Source organism: Mandrillus leucophaeus, unplaced genomic scaffold (genome assembly GCF_000951045.1).
Source record: "Mandrillus leucophaeus isolate KB7577 unplaced genomic scaffold, Mleu.le_1.0 Scaffold502, whole genome shotgun sequence".
Lineage (NCBI taxonomy): Eukaryota > Metazoa > Chordata > Mammalia > Primates > Cercopithecidae > Mandrillus > Mandrillus leucophaeus.
The window spans coordinates 877,969-899,803 of NW_012105388.1; the positions used below are offsets into that span (position 1 = coordinate 877,969).

The 21,835-nt window shown below is 43.0% G+C and overlaps 1 protein-coding gene across 2 annotated transcripts in view; it reads right to left on the reverse strand.

Moving 5' to 3' along the window:
* Window positions 1–21,835, reverse strand: part of LOC105551000 (carboxyl-terminal PDZ ligand of neuronal nitric oxide synthase protein) — a 336,582-nt gene that overhangs the window by 48,869 nt on the left and 265,878 nt on the right. For both annotated transcript variants that reach the window (XM_011996099.1, XM_011996098.1), the window contains exon 5: window positions 6,713–6,821. In XM_011996099.1, the coding sequence (XP_011851489.1) occupies window positions 6,713–6,821 (109 nt within the window). The remainder of the gene's footprint in view (window positions 1–6,712; window positions 6,822–21,835) is intronic.

Genomic DNA, 21,835 nt, shown 5'->3' on the forward strand with positions numbered 1-21,835 from the left:
GTGATTACTTAAAGGTGGTCAGTAGAGGCAGCCTGTGCCTGGCAGGGGCTGTGTCTTCACCATCTGCTCTCTGCACAACCATGCTGGCTCCTGCCTGCTAGGCCCACCCCACTTAGTTACCCCACTTTCTGGCCTGCTGGGCAAGAAAACTGGTTTTGCCTTCAACCCCGAAATGCAAGAATCATACACGCTGGGATTTTATTGTTAATTAGCCATGTCTTCACCCAAGAGGGAGAACTCTGGTAAACAGCAGCTTTAAAAAGAATCCCTTCCAGAAGTTTTTATGAATGCTTGTCTGTGGGTCTTCTAGATCACAGTGAAGCAGTTGCTCCCACCTCATGACGACATACAGGCCTTTGGAGACTAAGGCGGAGGTTTAAAGATTGAAGGCAGTGAGGTACAAAGAGTAAACAAGTGGAACATTGAGAAGGCAGCCTTTTTGAGTTCCAAAATCTGGCGATTCTCTGGAATTTACTAGATTTTTTTTTTAAAGCATCATTATACTGCATTATTTCTGTATAAATCCAGTTTAGTTTTACATAAGCCCCTAAAAGTGCTTTGCCACACAGATCAAATCTTCTCGTCCAAAAGCCATTTTCTATTAGTAGCCCCAGAGCATTTGAGGGCTCTTCATTGTCAAGATTAGGCTGGATATTGTTGCTTTGATGTTTTCAAAGCTGGAAAGGGATGTCTAACCTCAGAGTGGCTCTTAGCTCCAGATGGAGAGCACTGAAGCTCATGGGAGTGTCAATTACAGGCAATTTTGTTAAAATACAGGGGGAAAGGAAGCTTAGAACTGTATACACTTACCTTATACGCACAGCAATGTTTCTTCAAACCACCCATCTTTTCACGCTGACACAGCTCCTTCTCCCACAACCCTAGGACATCCCTCAAACCAGAACCAAAGTTAAGTCCAAATGCAATGAACAGCTGTTCTCCTCAGTACACCTAATGTGAGTATCAACTTCATACCTAGCAGGAGTCAACATTTGATGAACTGTAGCAATGGTCATGAAAGTAACACTATATTTGTAATCACTGTGGGTTGTACACCCAAAAGCAAACAAAAGCTGACAGTGGTAGCTTTAGGAAGGCATAAATCGAAAGGTTGATTCCTGTACCTCACTGGCCCATAGAAAAATTATAGTCAATCATGATTTTATTTTCTTCCATCAAAGTACACACCAGGCCCGACCCTGCCTAGCTAATGAGATCAGACACATTCAAGGTGGTATGGCCATAGACCATGATTTTATTTTCTATTTTCTTTCTTAGTGACTTTGTAGTTGGTTGGTCTTATAAAATTTGGGAATCTTTAAGTGCTATATACATGTAAAGAATGATTCTTATTAGTCATATTCTGTAGCTGATTTGATAAATAATCTTGGGCACTGTTCTGAATTTCACTGTCCTGGAAGAAGCTCTCTCTTTACAACTTACAAAGAGGATTAAGAGTCATCAGATAAGCAGGTGGAGAGTATAAGTACAAAATACCAGATGAAGATGATGATGACAATGACAATAATAAGAGGAGAAAAAAGAGAATAATGGGGGCACACATCTTGAAGGTAAGGTTCTTTAATGATCTACCAGCTCTCTAGTTTACTGTTCCCCTGTCCCCTCCTCCACTCCCCCATCTCTTTTGAGTACTCAAATTTGACTGACAAGTGGTTCTGAATTTTAGAGAACAGAAGTCCATGAGGTCAGCTCACAGATTTATAATTCTCATCTATCACAGCAATAAAAGATAATGTCCTTATCTTGACCTTAACTGCCATGGAATCTCAACAAAAATAGAACGGAATGTCATGTTTCTTTAATGTATTTTTTTGGCTGGGGGGGCGGGAATCTTAGTAAAAGATTCAGCTTATATCTATCAAATGATCTTAATCTATGGAATTTACAATGCCAAAGCATGAACATACATTTATATTTGGACTTCTATACACAGTAGGATCTACAGTACTAAGGCTCTAAAATGGTAGATGGGTTAGGTTTTTGTCCAACACATTATTTAATGGATTCGGTTATATAATTTGGTTGAGGTGATGCCTTGGACATCAGAATATTGCTCAGTATAAGGAAAGTTTAGTTTCAAAGCAGGTGTGACTTTCTACATTGACAGGACATACTGCATCTTAAAGTTTCCAATAGATAGCTGTGTTTTCCCTTCTACTCTGCTAGTCCATGAAACATAGTACCCTAGAGAAAAGAAATCTGAGTTACAATCCCAGTGCTGTCAGAACCAACTGGGTGACTGTGGACAGTTAATTCACCTTTCTCAGTATTGATTTTCTCATCCATAAAGAGAGTGATTCAGACTAGATGAGTTCTGAGACCCATGATTCCTGCATTTTGACTTCCCAACTCAACCTAAAGTATAAAAAACAGACTCCTTCCCTAACTTTAGAACTTTCCTATCTTTCATCTCATAAGCTTGACCAGGCAAGTGACTTATTCTTTACCACATGGCTGTCATTATCATTCAAAATCCATTACAACCTCTAAAGGATAGCTCAACTTCACAGCTGTGGCCTCCAATTTGATAGTGACAGCATTATAGGAGGAAATTATTTCTCCTAACCCAAACCAATTGAGCTGTGATTGCAGGCAAAATTATTTCAAGGAGCTGCCCATGAAGATAATGGGGAGATGCCTGCAGCTCCTGTTAATCACCCGCACTTCACGCACTGAGGCATTAATAAGTGCAGTCACTGGTAATCAGGACAGACAGCCATATACTCCTAGGGCTAGGAGAAAATGACAGGAGGATCACATCTACTCCACGGGAGAGGTCAAGAGACCATGCAAGAGGCTTCTCGAGAGGCAAAAGGCCCTGCAAATGAATACTATCATTATATCCCCCAAGGAGGGGAAACAAGGAGTGCCCATGTTATTAGCAAGCATCTCCACTGGATGCTCACAGTGAGGAAAAGACCCACTCCCATCCCTCCTTTCTAGCACAGGTCTGAAGAGTGCTAGGGTCCCTCTGCCACAACCCTGACAATCCTCCCCAGTCATAGAGAATTTGTTCCTTAAAGATCACATCACTTCACACACAACAATCAGCATTCCTGAGATGCCTTTCATCTTATTTGACAGATAGAGAAAACTCAAGTCCAGAAAGGCTCATGTATCTTTCATATGAGTTTTGTTTGACAGGGTTTAGCATTCAAAGTCCTGGCCTGGGAAGGAGGAAGCCTGTTTCTAATCTCAGTGGCATCACTGATTCGCTGTGTGACCAAGGGTGATTTACTTCCCTGGGCCTTTTCTTTCTTCAAGTACAAAATTGAGTCAATATTAACCATACAAGGATATTATGAGGAAAAAAGGAAAATCTATGTTAAAGTGATTTGGGCCATTCAGAGTTAAGAAGCTCTTCATACCCATGTAATAATTACAGCAGAACCCAGTTACAAATGGGTCTTGGAAAACAAAGCAACTTCTGAGTTACATAACTTCTTCATGAGCCAACAACAAAAGTATAATGGAGTGGGTAAGAGTGTGAGCTCCACGGTCAGACCCTCTGGGTTCAGTTCTGACTCCATTACTTACTGAGTCTTTACACACATTACGTGCCTTAAGGCCCCATTTTACCTCACAGGGTTGCTGTGGGAATAAAATTAGATCATTCATATAGAGAGCTTCGAACAGTCTCAGGCATATAGCAACTAATCAAAACAGGTTAGATATTATTATTTGATGTAATATGAGGCTGGAACTTAGATAATCTGGAGTATAGAAGCATAGCAGGTATCATGTTATACTCCTTCAATATTTTGCTATCTAGCTTCTGGTGAAAGCCCAGTTGAAAAAAAACTTAGCTCAAGGATACAACTCCCAAGGTGGGAGCCACACTGGCTATCTGTGTGAGTGGCCCAAGGAATTCACAGGTACAGAGTAATAGCTGTGCAGGGAGCAAGGTCGAGGGAGGCCATCAATCAGGAAAGCTGAGACACCTGACCCATATTCTCAACCAACAGAGGTGGTAACCCTTTCCCCATGTGAACTGGAGGGTGATGATGACACCTCATTAGAGGTCATGAGAAATGTGCCATGGGCATATACACAGGTGATATGATGTGATGTGAAACAGCAATAACCAAAGTCCCGACATAACAAGGATCTCAGACAAAGTTTTTCTACACACTATGACCAACAGGAGGGCTCTGGAGAACATCCACATCTGCGGGCTTCCAGTCAAGAGGCCTCCCTATTGACTTCCAATGACCCAGCAACATCTCCGCAACACACATGTCCTCTACAGTCCTTTCCCCATCGCCCGCCACTTCTGAAACATTCCTATGATTTGCCAGTTAAAACTCCTTCCCAAGTTAACCATTATCTCTTGACATTACAAGTGCTTTATAAAAAACGTAAATCACCACGTTTGGAGGCTAAGCAGGAGGGCAAGCAAAACCTGGCAGATGTGTTCCCCAGCCCTCCCCAATTCTGGCATCCTTCGTTGAACAATTCACTTTCCTTTCTTAGCTTGGAAACTGGCCTTCCCACCTACAGCTCAGCAGCAACGGGGTTCAACGCCCAGGCTGACTGGAAACAATCCCCTCAGCTGCATGGCTCCAGGCCAGGAAAGGACCTGAGAACCAACTCTATGAAGAGCTAGGGTCTCAGGAGGTGAGGGTGAAAGGGGTATAGGAAACAAGAGCTAGATATCAGAATTCGCTGTAAGAGCTGTAAGCTGACATGACAGGGAACCAGATGACTACTCCTTTTCACAGATAATGGGAACTCCATTCTGTGCTTCACTTCAAGATCAAAGTTCCAAGTGAGCACTGCTCTTAAACTCAGGTTTTGTCAGAAGTGGATGCCCCCACTGTGTCCATATTGCTATGTTAGATCTGATGGCAAGGCAAATATAATATAATGGTCCTCTTACCTAGGTTTCCTGCTCAAAATTCTTTTGTCCTGCATGTCTTCCTGGTTCTATTCTAGCCAGTACCTATTCATGAGAACTCAGACAAGTCATTTAATCTCTCTGAGCCTCAATTTATTCATCTGTAAAATTGGGAAGGGAAAATTACATGTCTTACCTTCTTTACAAATGTATTATAAGGATAAAATAAGATTAACTATTAAAGAACCTGACAAATGATTATGTGTTATTTGTAACGCTAATAAATTCCAGGGTCCACATGGTCCAGTCTTTGTACAAAACTAAAATCAGAAGCACAGTCAAATACTCAAAATGAATTAAAAGGGAATTCCAGTCTTTTGTTGCATCTGTCAAAGAACATTACAGATGATCCAATTCATGACGATCAGGAACACTTTGTATTTCCTTTTCTCTCCTCCCCAGGTCCCCTACACAAGGCCACATATGAGCCTTTCACTCTCCCAAACCCTAAACTTTCTCATCTCCAGTGCCTATGGCTTTTCCTTCTCTCCCTCTTCCTACTCCCCTTTCTATCAGTTCCTTAATGCAGCTTGACTTAGCCTCATTTATGTTTTTTTCCCTCTCAGCTATACTATTATCTAGATGTGAAGTCTGGCGAGTTACTCTTTTATTCCTGCCATCTTTCCAGTTGTAGCACTTTTCATCCAACTCCATGATCTGCATTTAAAAAGCCTGGAACAGGGTGGGTAAGGGCACAAATCTCCATAGAGGAAGAGGCTGAGTTAACAAAGCATAATTCTCTTTGTGGAGCTAGGGTACAGAATAGGACACCTATCAGTAAATCTGGAGCCTGGCATGTGTTATTGACAAGGTACTTGACAAGGTACCTACATATCTATTAAAGAGGCCTGAAGATAAAAGCATAAAGTGAAGTTCTCGTAGAAAGCCAGGTTTAGTAGTTTGTTTGTAGAATGGTGGACTTATTAGGGTCCTTAGGGGCACAAATACAGTGTTTTCCAAAATCTCCTCTGCGGAAAAATAGTTCCCAGGATATTAACACATATTACATGGAAAAAATATGGTTCCATTGTGAAATTAGTTTGGGAAATTCTGGGTTAAACAACATGTTCTTTATCAGACCTTCTCAGCAACTTAAATCAGGTAGTTTTAACAGGAAACATTTTGGCTGATAAATGTTTTACAGAACACATTTAGGAAATGCTGATTTTGATGATTCTTTTCATTTCATAGATGAGGACACCGAGACCTACACAATGTCACTCAGGGTTCCAGTGAGAGGCAGGGCTAGATTCTAGGCTTCTAAAACCCCAGTTGTGTGTGTTAGACTCCTGGGGAAATGACATTAATATAAAGAATGCCTCTTCAGAATCCTCAGAGTTGCATTTACTTGAGTATCAGGGTTGCCATACCAAATAATCACCCAGGATAACCAACATCACACACTGAGTCTAAACCGGACTCCATGTGTATTCATATTTTGTAGCCCACTAATCAATATACAGAATTATGATGAAGGGTCTCCTTAGTACATGACAACGCTTTTTTCCTACTCCAGGGCTAAGGTTAGCATCACTCCTGGTGCCGTTTATTGCTCTCATCCCAGAGCACATAGTCAATGGTCAATCCCTCTCCAATTATCTGTATGTAACTAAGTACAAAGTTCAGATGATGCTAAAAGAGAATTCCATTATATAGGAGCAATGACAGACTACTGAGATAGTTGCCCCATGTCAGCATTACAACAGCCATCTTCAACAGGGAGACGGGCCAATGTTGGGGGTGCTCTGGATCTATTACAGGAAAATAGCAGATGGACGGCGACCGCCTCTTTACCTTCTTCTTTGATTTAAAGACGTTACACCTGAAGATATTGCTGGCTCCATCTCGAGCGATATAGCTGAAGATCTTCAAGTCTTGGGAATCATGAGAGACATAGAAGATCCTAAAGGAAGAACAACAGAAAAAATGCATTGAAAATGGCCTTAGGTTCAAATCTCTAACCAGGAAAGCTCTGTTTAAGGATACTCTGAAGCACAGCTCATGAGAGCCAAGTTATTACAGAAAGTCTTCTTCCTCTGGGATCAAAAAGTCACAGTGCAGGAGGCACTTTCAACAGGTTCCACAAACACTAACACTGCGACTTTCAGATTTAGTACAGTGGAAACGACACTATTGTTAACCATTTCCTGAGGTGGCCAACCTGTCCCTGTAACTTGTGTGTTAGAAGGAAAAATCACTCCCACCCTTATCAGAGCAACAAACTTGCTTCTTACTCAGAAAGATGCACACACGTTTTCTGATGCCTGCTTACAATTATCCCCAAATGCAGAGACTTGGGGAACCAGCAATGCTTACCACCTTGGGAGGGACTAAGATACTCTTAGTTCCTTTGGTGATAGTGATCCCACTCTCTGTCCCCTCTCTGCCTGGACCACAGCATCCATGTGTTCATTCCATGATTCAATCAATGCCACTGAGTGCACACTGCAGGCCAGGCACTATCCCAGCAGCCAGGGACCCAATAGGAACAGGACAGAAAAAGCCCCTGAACCCATGGAGCTTACATGTAGGCAATGACAATAAGCAAATATAAAATAAGTGCTATGAAGAAAAATAAGGCAGACTAAGGGATGGAGCATGATGGGGGCTATTTTAGACAGGGTAGCCAGGGAGGTCTCACTGAGAGGCTGAGATCCGAATGGGGGAAGGGAGTCAGTCACTGAGATACCTGAGCTAAACCATGGCAGGAAGTGGGAACAGCAAGTTTACAAGCCCTGCAGTGTTCAGAAGGTGTTAAAGGCATTCAAGAAACACCTAGGGAGGCTCAACGGAGTGTGGTTCAAGTGGAGTGAGCATGGTCAGCAACCAGGTCATAGATGCAGCCAGAGGCCAAAACGTAGAAGGCTTTGAAGGTTGTGGCTTATATTCTACGTGAGATGAGAAGCCATCAGAAGCTTTTGAGCAGAGGACTGACTTGCTTATGCTTTAAACTAAAGGATCATTCTGGCTGCTTGGGGTGGGCAGAGGTAGGGAGAAGGGAAGGCCGGAGAAAGGGGGAAAATTATAAGCAAGGCCCTAGAGGCTGCATCTTAAGCTGGCTTAGGACAGGGCCCCCCTGAGCCTCCGGGTCTGACTGCTGTGGGGTCGGTGCAGGGAGTTGGGGCGGGTGCATCAGTGGAATTAGTTTTGGGCAGTCCAAGGAGAGTATTGCTCTTGGTAGCACCTAAGAGGCCACATCATTTCCACAAAACATTTTTCACCACTAACAACACTGATGGCTTTCATTCAAGCATTTAACAGGCCTGATTTCTTTTAGTGTAGGTCTGTGCTGCGCAGAAGAAAGAGAATGGGATTTAGAGTCGGCAACTTCATCAACAACTCTGCCACTTACTAAAAAGTAAGCTATGTCACCCCTCAGAGGCTCAGTTTTGTTATCTGTACAATGGGACTACTAATAGTAACGCTTCCAGGAGTTACTGAGGAGGTAGAATAGTTAGTAAAATGCCATCTTACATCCCCTTACTGATGTAGCCTCTAAACAGCCTAGTAACTGAGATTCTTGCCGCAGGACCCCAAGAAGCCCGGGAGGAAAATTCAAAAGAAAGGTGGGCACAGAGAGGAAAACAATACTGTGAAAAAGCCCAAGTTCACCTTGGGGACTGCAGTTTCTCTGCTAAACTCAGCTAGCAGGCATTTCAGTACATCTCACAGGTCTATCATCTCTAAATGAAATAGAGGCTGTTTAGTGTGGTTTCCAGTCCCCTATCCTTCTAATGATGCCAAACTGTCTTCCTAACATCAAAGGGACAAATCAACAATTGTATCTCAGCATCTCCTGCCTGAGTTCCAGGCCCATTCAGCCAACTTTCCTGGACATCTCCTCCTGAATGGTTCTCAAGCTTCTCAAATTCCTCATACACCTGAGTGAATTCATCATATTCCCCAAAATTCCCCAAGTCCCATCTTGATAAGGGGACACCATACCTACTCAAGCCAGAAATCCAGGTGTCATTCTCCATGGCTTCCTCCACTGTTCCCCAATATCCATCACTCATGAGCAAGTTCCTTGCAGACTCGCTCCCTAATATGTCTCTGGTTTATGTTTTTCTCTTCAACTCCAAGGTATTGATCATCAAGAGTTCTCATTTTTCACTTGGATTTTTAAGACATCCTCTAAACAGTGTGCTGCTCTGCTTCCTAACTCACCTATTGTGAACCCATTCTCTACATTGCTAGCAAAGTGTTATTTTTGAAAAGACAAATTACATCCCATCATTTTCCTCTTGAAGCCATCCAAAGGCTTCCTACTGCTTTTAGGATAAAGTCCAAACTCCTTAGCATGGTGTACCTACCTTTCCGGGGTCATCTCCCTTCAGAGTCCTGACCTACACAGGCCTGCAGAACTAGGCGTGTGCATTTTTCCAATTCTGCAACTGCTGTGAACACCTTTGGCGGCCTCCAAGACTTGGTTCAGAGCAGCCTTCCCCTCCCTTTTCTTCAGTAGTCTGAGTTGCTGAATACCCTGGGGCTCAACTTTGCCACAGCACATATCTCACACTATGATGTTTTTATATGTGCTCCTTGAAGGAATAAGGAACACATCTCGGTATCCCCAGTGCCAGCACAGTGATTGGCACATGGGAGGTTCCTTGCCTGCTTAGAAGGGAGGGAGGTGTTCCAGCTGTCATTAATGAGCATCTAAAATGTGATCTGCCTGGCTATTCATTTTCCCCAAGGAAGTCAGATCCAGTTAGTTCAGCATCACACGTAAAACTTCATGGATTCTTTAGTTAATTTATTCTTATGTAATACCCAAAGGACTGAGAACTGGATTTAAAACTGATACAGCAGATTTGAATGCAAACTGGCATGCCCACAAGACAGAGATGTGGAAGGAACAGAGGAACGGCACTAAGCCAAGGTTAACTTAACCTTAACAGATAAAGCATCTTTTCAGAAAATCTGAAAAGAACTGTACAGGGATGCAGCTACTGCCTTTGGACCACAGCTCTCTGGAGACTGCTCTGCTATGTCTGATTTCAGAAACTTAGCATGTTGTTATTAAAAGTAAATAATCTCTAGCTTACCAAAAAGTCAGCTAGTTAAAGCTTAGAAAAGTTTCCTCCAACATAACCAAGAGGCAGAAAGTTTTTCCATGCGACCTCACTCATCAACAAAATAATAAATCAGCAAATTAAGGTCTCTTGGGCGCAAATTTCCAGATCAAGAAATATATTCCAAGAACCCTTATTTCTCCATTACTTGGTTTTCTTAAGCACTGTGATTATGGGGGTGGTAGAAACTGGGGAAGAGTAGAGGAAGGTGAGTGCTCAAGAGAATAGGAAAGATTTCCCTTTTTCTTTCCTTCTTCATCTTTATCCTTAAGTCAGTCTAGGGTAGTTCTGCTAATCCTGCTTCCAAAAAGTACCTTAGTCAATTTTCCCAACTTTCACTGTAATTATAAAGAGGAGGATACCAAAATGGTTCATATAATGTTAATAAGGTTTTATAAGGTTTTATTCCCCCTTCAACTTTCCTAAAATTTCTTCTCCTTTAAATTTCTTTTTTCTTTCTCTCTCTCTATTTTTTTTTTCTTGGTGAAATCTTGGCTCACTGCAACCTCTGCCTCCCAGGTTAAAGTGATTCTTGTGCTTCAGCCTCCTGAGTAGCTGGGATTACAGGTACGAGCCACCACAGCTGGCCCTAAAATTTCTTACTGTTATTTCAAAATGTGTACAGCATTATAATTTTTACTTACTAACAGAACTGTTATGCTTTTACACAGTAATAAACCTTTCTGCAGATGCATGATATGTCCACAGAACTTACCATAAATGACTGAAAGAAAAACATCTGGAAGAAACTGGATTTTGGGTTTATCATCATGCTGGAATTTAGGTGGACAACGTGATTTTAAAAACCACTAGACTCACCACCAATACTCCCCTTCTCAAACTATTCATCTATAGGTAAACTCGCTTCTCTCAAGATCATAGAAAAACAACAACAACAACAACAACAACAACAACAATTTAGGGTAGAAAGAAAGCTGTGGGGTCATCAGGCCTGGATACAAGCCAGCATCTCTGTCTGTCAGGATTCATCACTGATAGGCAATTCACTCTCTAACAAAGTATCTGATCCCTTTTTAAGTGGTTCTAGTTACCTGGAAATTTTCCCTCATGTTGATTGGAATTCTGCCAACAGGAATGCAGTGGAGGAAAATGGCTGAGAACACTGGCCCTGAGAGGGACAGACCTGGATTTCAGCCCAAGATTTGCCACTTACTAGCTGGGACACCCTGGTCATTATCTCAACTCCCTTCTTGTTCTTCACCTGTGAAACAGGCACAATCATTGTGCTGTACCTCACTCATGCTAGTAAGGTTTAAAGAATGAATGTGTGCAGAGGGGTCAACTTATAGCAAATGGTTAATAAATGTGAACTGCTCTAATTACTGCCACACTACTGCTCTAGTTCCATTCATAGGGATCTAAGAGAACAAGGCTAGTCCTCTTCCAAATGGCCCACATTTTAATATATGGAAAAAACATCATGTTTATATTTACTCCTTTCTTTTTTAAATTTATTTTAAGTTCCGGGGTACACGTGTAGGATGTGCAGGTTACATAGGTAAACGTGTGCCATGGTGGTTTGCTGCACCTATCAACCCATCACCTAGGTATTAAGCCTGGCATACATTAGCTATTCTTCCTAATGCCCTCCCTGCTCCCTGATTCCTCTGCACTCCTTTCATTTTTAAAGTGAACTACTTCTTCCTTCAATAGTTTCTCAACTGGCCCATTTTCCAAGTTCCTTATTTCTCTGGCAGGTTTGCACTGTGGAAAGAGCATGGGTTTGGGGATGAGAAAGGTTCAAGTCTTAGTCTTAGCTTTGCTATCTTCTAGCTGTTGACCTGAGGCAAAAAAACTCAGTTACATAATCCTTCATTTCCTCATCTAAAATAGGCATATTAATGACTTCTTCATGGTATTGTTTTAAGCATTAAAACACATATACCACATTTTACACAATGCCCAACACATGGTAAGTTGCTTACTCAATAAATATGAGTTCCATCTTCTCTTAACTTTTTCTGTACATATTCCAACTTGCCAGTGACTATCTTAAAATGCAGCTCACAGAACTGAACTCATTTGTAAGGGATCTGAACAGCACAGAGTATATTTGGATAAATATTTTCTATGCCCTAGAATTGAATTTTTAGCAATGCATCTCTGATCATGATTTTTTTCTTCTGTTATAACATCTCATTGCTGGTTCAAACTGTAGTCTACTCAAACGCTCAAGGCTAATTTGCACAACTGCTGTAAGGCACATTTCCTGAACATGCTTGGGTAACTGGTTTTTTAGGACTGGCTCCCAGTGATCATGATTTCCTTTTCCAAGTTCTCACAGACCATCTGCTTAATGATCTCTTCTAGAATTCTGCCCAGGAGCAATGACAAATTCACTAGTTGGTAATTCCTGATCCAGGTTTGCCCCTGTTTCTAAAAAGTACAATATTTTATTTTTGCAATCTTTTTGTTTCTTCTCCATCCGTCATAATTTTGCAAAGATGACCAATCACTATTTTGCAATCATATTTTTCAGGAGCCCAGAAGCCGAGTGATTCAGGCCTGGACACACAGTAGTGAGGAATACCTTCCTTTTTCCTCTTGGTTTTGAACTTCTGTTTTTTAAAATCACATATGTTCTAGTGTTTCTAATTTGAAGATCAGTTATCTACTTGAGAGGGAAAAAAAAAACCAAGAGAGTTAGAAAAAAGGGATTGAGAGTTTCCCCTTGCCATGTGCCAACTCTGTCTTCCTTCACACCCCTTTCTCTCTCATCTTCAGCCTTTTCCATAAGCCCAATGCATTCAGGGTTTTAATTCTCTCAGTAATGGTTGTTCCTTCGCACTCATCCTTGTTTTTAAGCTCTGCTTTCCATATTGTGTACTTTTCAAGGAGCATTTTATGAAAATCTGGGCAGCCACATGATTTTTCTTCATGATCTCACATTTTGGGGCCTGACTAGAATCAATTATGTTGTTTTCAAGTTCTCATCCTTTATTCCCTCTTTCAGTCTCTGGCCATGAGACCTCATCTTACTCTGTCATCCTCCCTGGCCTCATCCAATAATCCAACTGAAGACCTGAATAGAACAAACAGGTTAATAAGAGGGAATGCCTCCTGCCTGATTGCTTTGAGCGGGGACATTGGTTTTCTCCAGCCAGGTCAGGCTCTTCTTGGGTCTCAAGCCTGCCAATGTGCAGACTGAAACTCACACCATCAGCTCTCCTGGTTCTCAGGTCTTCAGACTCAGACTGGAACCATATATTAGCATTCCTGGGTCTCTACTTTCCCAATTGCAGATCTTGGAACTTCTCAGCCTCCATAATCATGTGAGCCAATTCCTTAAATATTTCTTATATGTGTATGCATACATTAAGTATGTGTACATATACATAAACATATGTAATATGTGGAAGCAAGCGTGCGCGCGCGCACACACACACACACACATATATCCTATTGGTTCTGTTTCACTGGAGAACCCTGACTAAAACAGCCATATTTCCCCAGGTATTAGCATTCTACCTCTAATGCCCCTCATCTCCATGGGGACTGCCTGCTGACTTTAGGACTGCAGAGGCTGTAAAAGGTCTTGAGTCACCTGCAAGGTTTCCTGAGTCTACATCCATGTGCCTTGCCTCCTGCTCAACACCCACTGGGTCTCTTCCAGCAGGCCCAGGTCTTGACACGCAATTCTCTCCTGCCATAGCCCAAAACAGAACTTTAGGGTAGAGGATGTAGACTACCAAGGGACCTTGAGCAAATTATTTTCCTTCTCTCAACCTTCTTCTTTCTTAATCGTTGAAGTGAGAATAATAAAAACACCTTTCAGGGTGATTATAAGGTTCAGATGCGACAACAGATGCATGAATATTCTCTAACCCATGAAATGTTGTACAAATACTTGAAAACTGTGGAAACAAACTTAGAAATGTCAAGTGGAAAAACAAAGAGAAATATTTCTTGTTCTCCCAACATTGATATCTCTCTGTCAGGCTAGGGGAGTCTCCAGTGTGTGGTACAGAGATTTTTCTCTTGAGGTCCTGGAAGGCACGGGCATTCCTAACCCCAAAAGACATGCTTCAGGACAGAGCAAAATGAAACCAGCTGATAAAGATAAGGTACCAAGTCACCTGAAGATGGTGGAGACAAAATCAAGTGGTATTCTTAAGGAAAACCTCTGGAAAAGTAAGAAGCACAATGCGACGCATGCAGAAGACAGAAAACAGAACCAACCTGCTGCTCAAGACCAGATGAATGAGGCCCAACTGTGAAGGCATGGTCCTGGAAAATCTAGCATGACTCCTGCTCTCGGGAACAAGGATTCCCTAAGTGTCCCAGCCTGTGTGATTCTGGGGGCCCCAATGTGTTTTCGTTAGAGGGACTGGGAAAAATATCAGAAGGGGTGGTGGGTTGATGAGAACCTCCAAATGCTTTGCTGATAGACCACCACCAGACACTACAGGAAGGAATGCACCCCTTACTCCTATCCCCAGCATGCTGCCTGAATACTGGTGTGTCTTTCTTTTTCTCTTCTCAACCAGCCCTGCAGCATGAACACAGTTTCACAGTCCTGTCGCAGCTGTTACTCTTTCTTTTCCTCATCTATCTTATTTATTTTTAATTTAATCTTCAGATAACATTGTCTCCCATCTTGATCACTGTTCTCTCTTATGACTGCTTTGGTCTGATTATCATTTTCCCCCCACTGTATATACACGGCTTGTTATCACATCAGCTGGTTTGCTTTTATTTGAAGTTATTATAATTTCCATCTTCTTCATTCCTCATTTTAGCCATTCTCAATTTGATGACTACCTTCCTCAGGGCTATCTGGCAAAAAAGAAGGGTTAATAAACTCATGAAATGGTGCCCAAAATCCCTCATGGAACTGGTCTCCTTACTTCACAGCCTGACTTCCACAGACACCTGAAGTGTGGGACCACACTGCCCAGTCACCCCTTGTCACCATGACTGGGATGTATCTCACAGGTCTGCCTTATCACAGCATAGTCTGGAAGGAAGCCTGGGATTCCAGGGCTGGGAAAGACCTCGAGAGACAGTCAAGCTCATCTCTCTAACTGCAGGCAGAGAAGAGCAAATATAAGAACTGATTTCTAAGGTTTCTTCAAGGAATAAAATTACACAAATGTCTAACTTATTGTTACAAAGATCTACTGTGTACCTAGAGTAACGAATAAGCAACCAATTGAGTTTTAAGAGCTAGGAAGAGCCTGACAAATGCGTATTTATCTTTTGAAAGTCTAGCTAAGGCACCCTCATGGCCTATCTCAGCAGTTAATTTATGTTTTAATTTCACAGCTGTTAACAAGTTTTTTTCTTATGTCCCACTAAAACCTCCCCTGCTTTATTTGAATCAACCACAAACCATCACATAGCACTTTCTAAATGCCAAGTACTGGGATAAATTAATTTCTTCTTGTTCAGTTCTTAACAGGCAGGCAAAAAAAAAAAAAAAAAAAAAAAAGCTAGTGTCCTTCACAAAACCACTACACAAAAATCCTTTCATATATTTCAAGGCTTTAATTTCTCTCCAACACTCATAAATTTCTCCAAAATAACTGTCACCTGCTGTTGGCTGTTAAAAACCAAATCTGTTTACACAGGGTGCCAGTTATTTCTTCTGTGTGTCTATGTTATCTGAGTTCATACATGTAGCTTGTTCACATTTGGGGGGTTTAAACCATCCATCCCACACTTTTCAGGACCCTCAGACTTCCTGAAGATTCTTGCTCAGAGACACAACTTCCCTCCCAGAGCCAGAAAGCAGAGAAAAAAAGAACACACCACAAATATTAGGGGCACTACTTTGGCTGGTATATGCTGGAGGAGCATTGTCTAGAAAATTACACCTTCCTCTTCTCTTTTCTCAAGTTTATCCTCTTGCTTTCAAGCCAGCAAATACTTTCCTTCAAGTGTTATATGCAGAGAGGCATTAGGTAAAAGTCTTTACAGTGCAAAATAATCATCAACAAAGCTTCATATCCTTTCTTGTCCACTCCCCATTACACATTAAAATGCCTGTGATTTTGTGGAATAGAAGACCTGACAGAACAGAGCCAAAGGCTCAGTTAAGGTTGCAGCTCGTCTGCTTTCTCAAAACAAGTTAATACTCTGAGCCTTAGTTTTCTTAAGTGCAAAATGGGATAAGAAGAGGTTCACAGAACTGTTACAAGAATCAAATGAAATGACTTACATGTAGGGTCTGCCGCACAGTAGTTGCTCAAAAAAAATCTTTACTAAATTGAAGTGATCAAAGAAGAATATTTGCTAATCTATTGTGTGTTTACCATCTGTCAGGCACTGCTTAAGATAAAAACTCATCTAATCCTCACAATAACCATATAAAGTGAATACAGTTACTATCTCCATTTTACAGATAAAGAAACAGAGAGGTAACCCCTGTGCGTTTTCTTAAGGTCACACAGCCAGTAGTATCTGTATTAATTTCTTAGGGCTGCTGTAACAAATTACGACAAATTGAATAGCTTAAAACAACAGAAATTTCATCTCTCACAGTTCAGGAGGCCAGAAGTCAAAAATCAAGGCTGATTCCTTCTAGAGGCTCTCAGGGAGAATCTGTTCCACATCTCTCCTAGCTTCTGGCTGCTGCCAACAATCCTTGGCATTTTTAGCTTTGCAGCGGTGTCACTCTAGTCTACTCCCTCTGCCTTCCCACGGCATTCTTCCCTGTGTCTCCTCTGTGCCTGTGTCCAAATTTCCCTCTTCTTGTAAGGACCCTGGTCATTGGATTTAGGGTCCACCCTAACCTAATATGACCTCACCTTAATTACATCCGCAAAGTCTCTATATTCAAATAACATCCACATTCACAGGTACCAGGGGTGAGAAATATATCCTAACATATCTTTCTAAGGGACATATTTCAACTCACTAGAGTATCTGAGTTAGAATTGGAACCCTAGCAATCTTCACTAAGTTCTGAAAACTTCTGTACCATCTGCCTGATTAATCATCAAATATCATTTGAATATTGAACATCATTCATTACCTATATTGCTATTGTTTTCTCTATACCTGGTCTAGAAATTAGTCCCATGCTACATTTATGCCACCTGGAAACCCTGGCTCTCTTTATTCCTCTTATTTTTCCAAGTCCTTGATGTCTTCATAGATGTCTCTGTGGTCACCAACAAATTCATTCTCATGTTGGTAAGATTTTCAGGGGACACGCTGGATTTCTTTATCATCCCCGACTGATTGTCCACTTTCCATCTATGTTTCTTCAAATAAACCAATCCAGGGATATGATACACATCATAAGCACATCTTGTCTTTCCAAGGCAGCTGAGTTCCCACTTGAGCTTCTGAGGATTCCCACCATAACTCCCTCTGTACCTGACTCTAACTCCATACCCCTCATGCCACCTGCTCAGCCTTGAGGAGTCCCATATGCCATGATGGGAAACGAAGAAAGAGCATCCACCTCCTTCCCCAAGCTTCCCAGGGGTGGGAGCATGCCTGGCTGGCAGGTCCAGATACTTTTCTTTTCTAATATTGTTATTTTTCCAGTTGCTCTAACCTGCCTACCTCATGTTCTGAATCAGAACTCATCTGAAGGCACTTCCTCCCAGGACTTGAAGATAAGACAACAAGCCACTGTAGGGTGCTTGTGTGTACTCCAGGGCTCAGCATTTCTAAATCTCACCTGGCCCACCCTCAGGGCAATGTCCAAGCCATTCTGATTTGGCCTGGGACAACTCACTCTCGATCACAATCTAGTGTCTTTTTCTTTTTTGTGTGTTTTTAAAAACTATTTTATTATTTTAGATTCGGGGGGTACATCTGTAGGTTTGTTACATGGATATATTGCGTAAGGCTCGAGTTTGGGCTTCTATTGAACCCATCACCCAAACAGTGCACACAGTACCAATGGGAACTTTTTCAGTCCCTGTCCCCCTTTCTCCCTCTTCCCTTTTGGAGTCCCCAGTGTCTGTTGTTTCCATCTTTATGGCCACGTGTAAACATTGTTTAGCGCCCATTATAAGCAGGAACATGCAGTCTTTGGTTTTGGGTGTCTGTTTTAATTCCCTCAGGATAATGGCCTGCAGCTGCACTCATGTCACTGCTTTTTAAAGGACTGTGTATCTTTACTTCCAGGCCGCTAGGTGACCTTAAAACAAAGTGGGGAAAAAAAGGAACCCATTCATCTTTGACCTCATTTTGATTTCCAATTACTTTTTAATTTTCATTTATTTATTTATTTTTTTGAGATGGAGTCTCGCTCTGTCGCCAGACTGGGGTGCAGTGGCATGATCTCGGCTCACTGTAACCTCCACCTCCCTGGTTCAAGCGATTCTCCTGCCTCAGCCTCCTGAGTAGCTGGGACTACAGGCACGCCACCACGCTCAGCTAATTTTTGTATTTTTAGTAGAGACGGGGTTTCACCATGTTGGCCAGGATGGTCTTGATCTCTTGACCTCATCATCCGCCCGCCTCGGCCTCCCAAAGTGCTTGGATTACAGGCGTGTGCCACTGCACCGGGCTCCAGTTACTTTTTTAAAGTCTTGTATCTTTCTTTTGGAAATGTGGGGAGGGGGTGGTTGGAAGGCAGCATGTAAGGACCCTTCCTCTTCTCTTTTCTCAAGTTATCCTTTTGCTTTCAAGCCAGCAAATACTTTCCTTCAAGTGTTACATGCCGAGAGTCATTAGGCAAAAGTCTTCACAGTGCAAAACAATCATCAACAAAGGTTTGTACCCTTCTTTGTCCACTCCTTGTCCACAAAGGGTGGAGAAATGTGAGCAGAAGCCTGTGAAGGAGGCAAGTCCTTGCTTGAGAATTCCCGTTATTTTCATATGCCGTATGCCAGAAGTTCTTTTCTCATTGTCTCCCCACCACCCAAAAGCAAGTGTCGGGGTGGTCCAGCATGACCTCTGTTTTAAGAAATGCATATTCTTACTCTGTACCCCCTCCCTTTGCCCCATATTGGCTTCTCCAAGATACAGAGCTGAGTCTGCTTCAGAGTCTACCCTGAGGAGCTCAGGGGGTACTGACAGGGTGTGGCGAGTGCGGACAGAGGAATGGAGCCAGTGAAATGCAGAGGAGGATGCAGCCAGCTGCCTGTGGGAACTGGGAAGGCACACAGGGAGCTACCGCCTGAGCTGTGACTCGAAGACAACGTGGGAGGTGGCAGGATTGTGGGGTGGGTGGGGAATGTGTCAGTCAGGGTCCTGGCAGGAAACAGATAATGTGTGACTAGGCTGAAGAGAGTTTAATACAGGACAGTTCACAAAGGTGAGGGCAGTGCAGTGTCCCTGGGAGCCCTCAGTACCCCAAGTCCAGAGAGGCAGGGCAGGGAGCAGTTTCCAGAGCCAAGAGAGGAAGAGCTGTGTGCCATCTGGCAGGAGCTCTCAGGACAGGTCTACACAGACCAGCCTCCCTGGGCACTGAGGACAGTGGGGAGGGCTGCCGAGCAGATCTAGGACAATGGAAATCTATCCATCGCAGAGACAGAAGAGCAGGGAAAGCCCTTGCGATGGAAACTGCATGTGGAAAGGCATGAGGTCATGAGGTGGCACAGTTTGCCTGGGCACAGGGATTACAAGACATACAGAAGGACTGGTGGGAGATGGGGACAGAGGGAGGTCAGGGTCAACTGTGGAGAGCCCAGCTACAGAGCTCAGACTTCACCCTGTGGGCTCAGGGCAAGGATGGGAGTCTAAGCAGGGGGATCACATGGCTGGTAGTCACGGTGGTGTGGAGGATGGATTGGAGGAGGGCAGGAGCAGAAGGAAGGCCACCAAGAGCCTACTGCAATATGGAGTGCTTGGGGGAATCAACAGAATCTGGACCTGGGGCTTGCAGTCAGAAGAACTGGACTCAAATCCCCACTCTGCTGCTTACATTTGTGAGCTACTGGGTCAGTCTTTCAATGCTCAAGTTTTAGTTTTCTCATCTACAAACAGGGGAGCTGTTGTGAGAATTACAGTTCGGTAAATAAGTGCAGGGCACCTGGGCTCAGGGCCGTGAATGACACACCTGGAGTGACGCACAGCACAGTCTGTGCAGCCAGACAAACCAACCCCGAGTCCAGGCAAGAAACACTGGAGGCCTAACAAAGGCAGGGGCAGCCACCATGGTGACAGCAGGTGGACACAACAGTAGTTTCTCTGGGTGTGATCATGAGAGGGAAGGAGACGATTCTGAGCTATGTAACTTGGCAGATGGACTAAACATTAATGGGGTCAAGGGCCACAGAAGGACAAAAGAACTAAGGGACAGGGAAGGAAGAGGAGTGTGTGGCTCTGGACAGGTCAGTTTTTGAGAAGGCAAAAGTGGATGGAATTGCCTAAGAGGCAGTTGGAAATAAGGGATGGAGGGGATGGAGTGTGGGGACCGAGGAGCATGGACTTGGGAGTCACTGAGTTTTGGGGGGTGGTTGAAGCCACGGGAAATACGAGATCCCCTGAGGAGCAAGAAGAAGAAGAAGAAAAGTGATTCATTGAGAGAATCCCATTAACAGTACCCATTTAAATGGAGGGCATAATAGGAGGAGTCAGAAAAAAAAATACTGAGCAGAAAAAGACCAAGAGATCTGAGGAGGAACAAGAGAAAACCATCGTGGAAGCTGAGGGAAGAGAGAGTCTCCAGAAGGATGGAAAGACCCACAGCATTGAGTGCTTCACAGAGACTGAATAAGATGCAGACAGAAAGCAAGCCAGGGATTCTGCAACCAAGACATCCCTGATGGCCTTAGCAAGAGCAGTCTCAGTAGAGAAGCTCAGGAAGCCCAATTAAAATGAGCTGAAAAGTGAATGGGAGTTTTGGAAATATAGATAGTGAATGCAGTTTCTCCAAAGAGTCTGGCAGTGGAAGGGCAAGACAGGATGGTGGGTTTGAGGGGCATCTTTTCTTTTTAGGATGGCAAAAGCTAATCCTATTTGTAGGCTGGAAAATAAGGGACAAAACAGAAATAGCCTCTAGGGAAAACGATGGCTCAAGACATAGAGACAGCAGAAGGCAGGGTGCAAGTAAAGGAGCTCGCCTGGGGTCCGAGAAGGCACCAACTATGAACCTGCCACTAAGGTGGGGGCCAGTCCTACTCCTGGCTTGTATCCCTCTCCCTTTCTTAGGCGGAATTTGGTGGCCTTTCTGAAGTAGCTAAGCCTTTCCCTGCGAGAGAGTTAATGCCATTTTGATGTGGAAGTAGGAGTGGGGCTGGTTAAGGCAAGAGGTCAGTTTAACTTTTAGTAAAGTGTCCTGATAAAAAGCAAGGGTTGTTGTAACTGCCCCAGACCTGCATTTCACCCACCTGCTACTGACTTCCCTTTCTCATAGGAAGGAACCGAAATGTGACATGGATCAAAAGGACAGTACATGAAATCAAAATTATGTTACTGCTATTTTCTTAGAGAGGAGATTCATATGAATTCCTCCTGCCTCTCAGGACCTGAGTGATGGGGCTCATGTAGATATACGAGGGCTGGAAGGGTGGGGAGGCCTGGCCAGGGATACTACATGCTCTCTTGGGATCTGTTTATGAGTCTTGCAGTCTCTCTTTTACATTTAGCTTGTCAAATTCCCCTTCATCAGCTGAGGCGTTTGACAGGCTAAATTGTTTCCTTTGGGCTTTGTCCTTCTCATGAGTGAACAAAGGCAATCAGGAGAAATTTAGGTTTAACTCTTTTACTAAGAAAATTCTTCTTACATACACATACACATACGAAAAAATTTGGTGTGTGTATGTGCATGTGTGTATACGCATGTGTATATACATATATATCTCTCTCTATTTTTAACAGTGTTTGAGTCTGAGGACACACCACTGGCCTAGAGCCTGGATGGCTGCTCCGACTCTGCAAGGAAATGCACCTGCACTACCTCACCTCCCCCAGC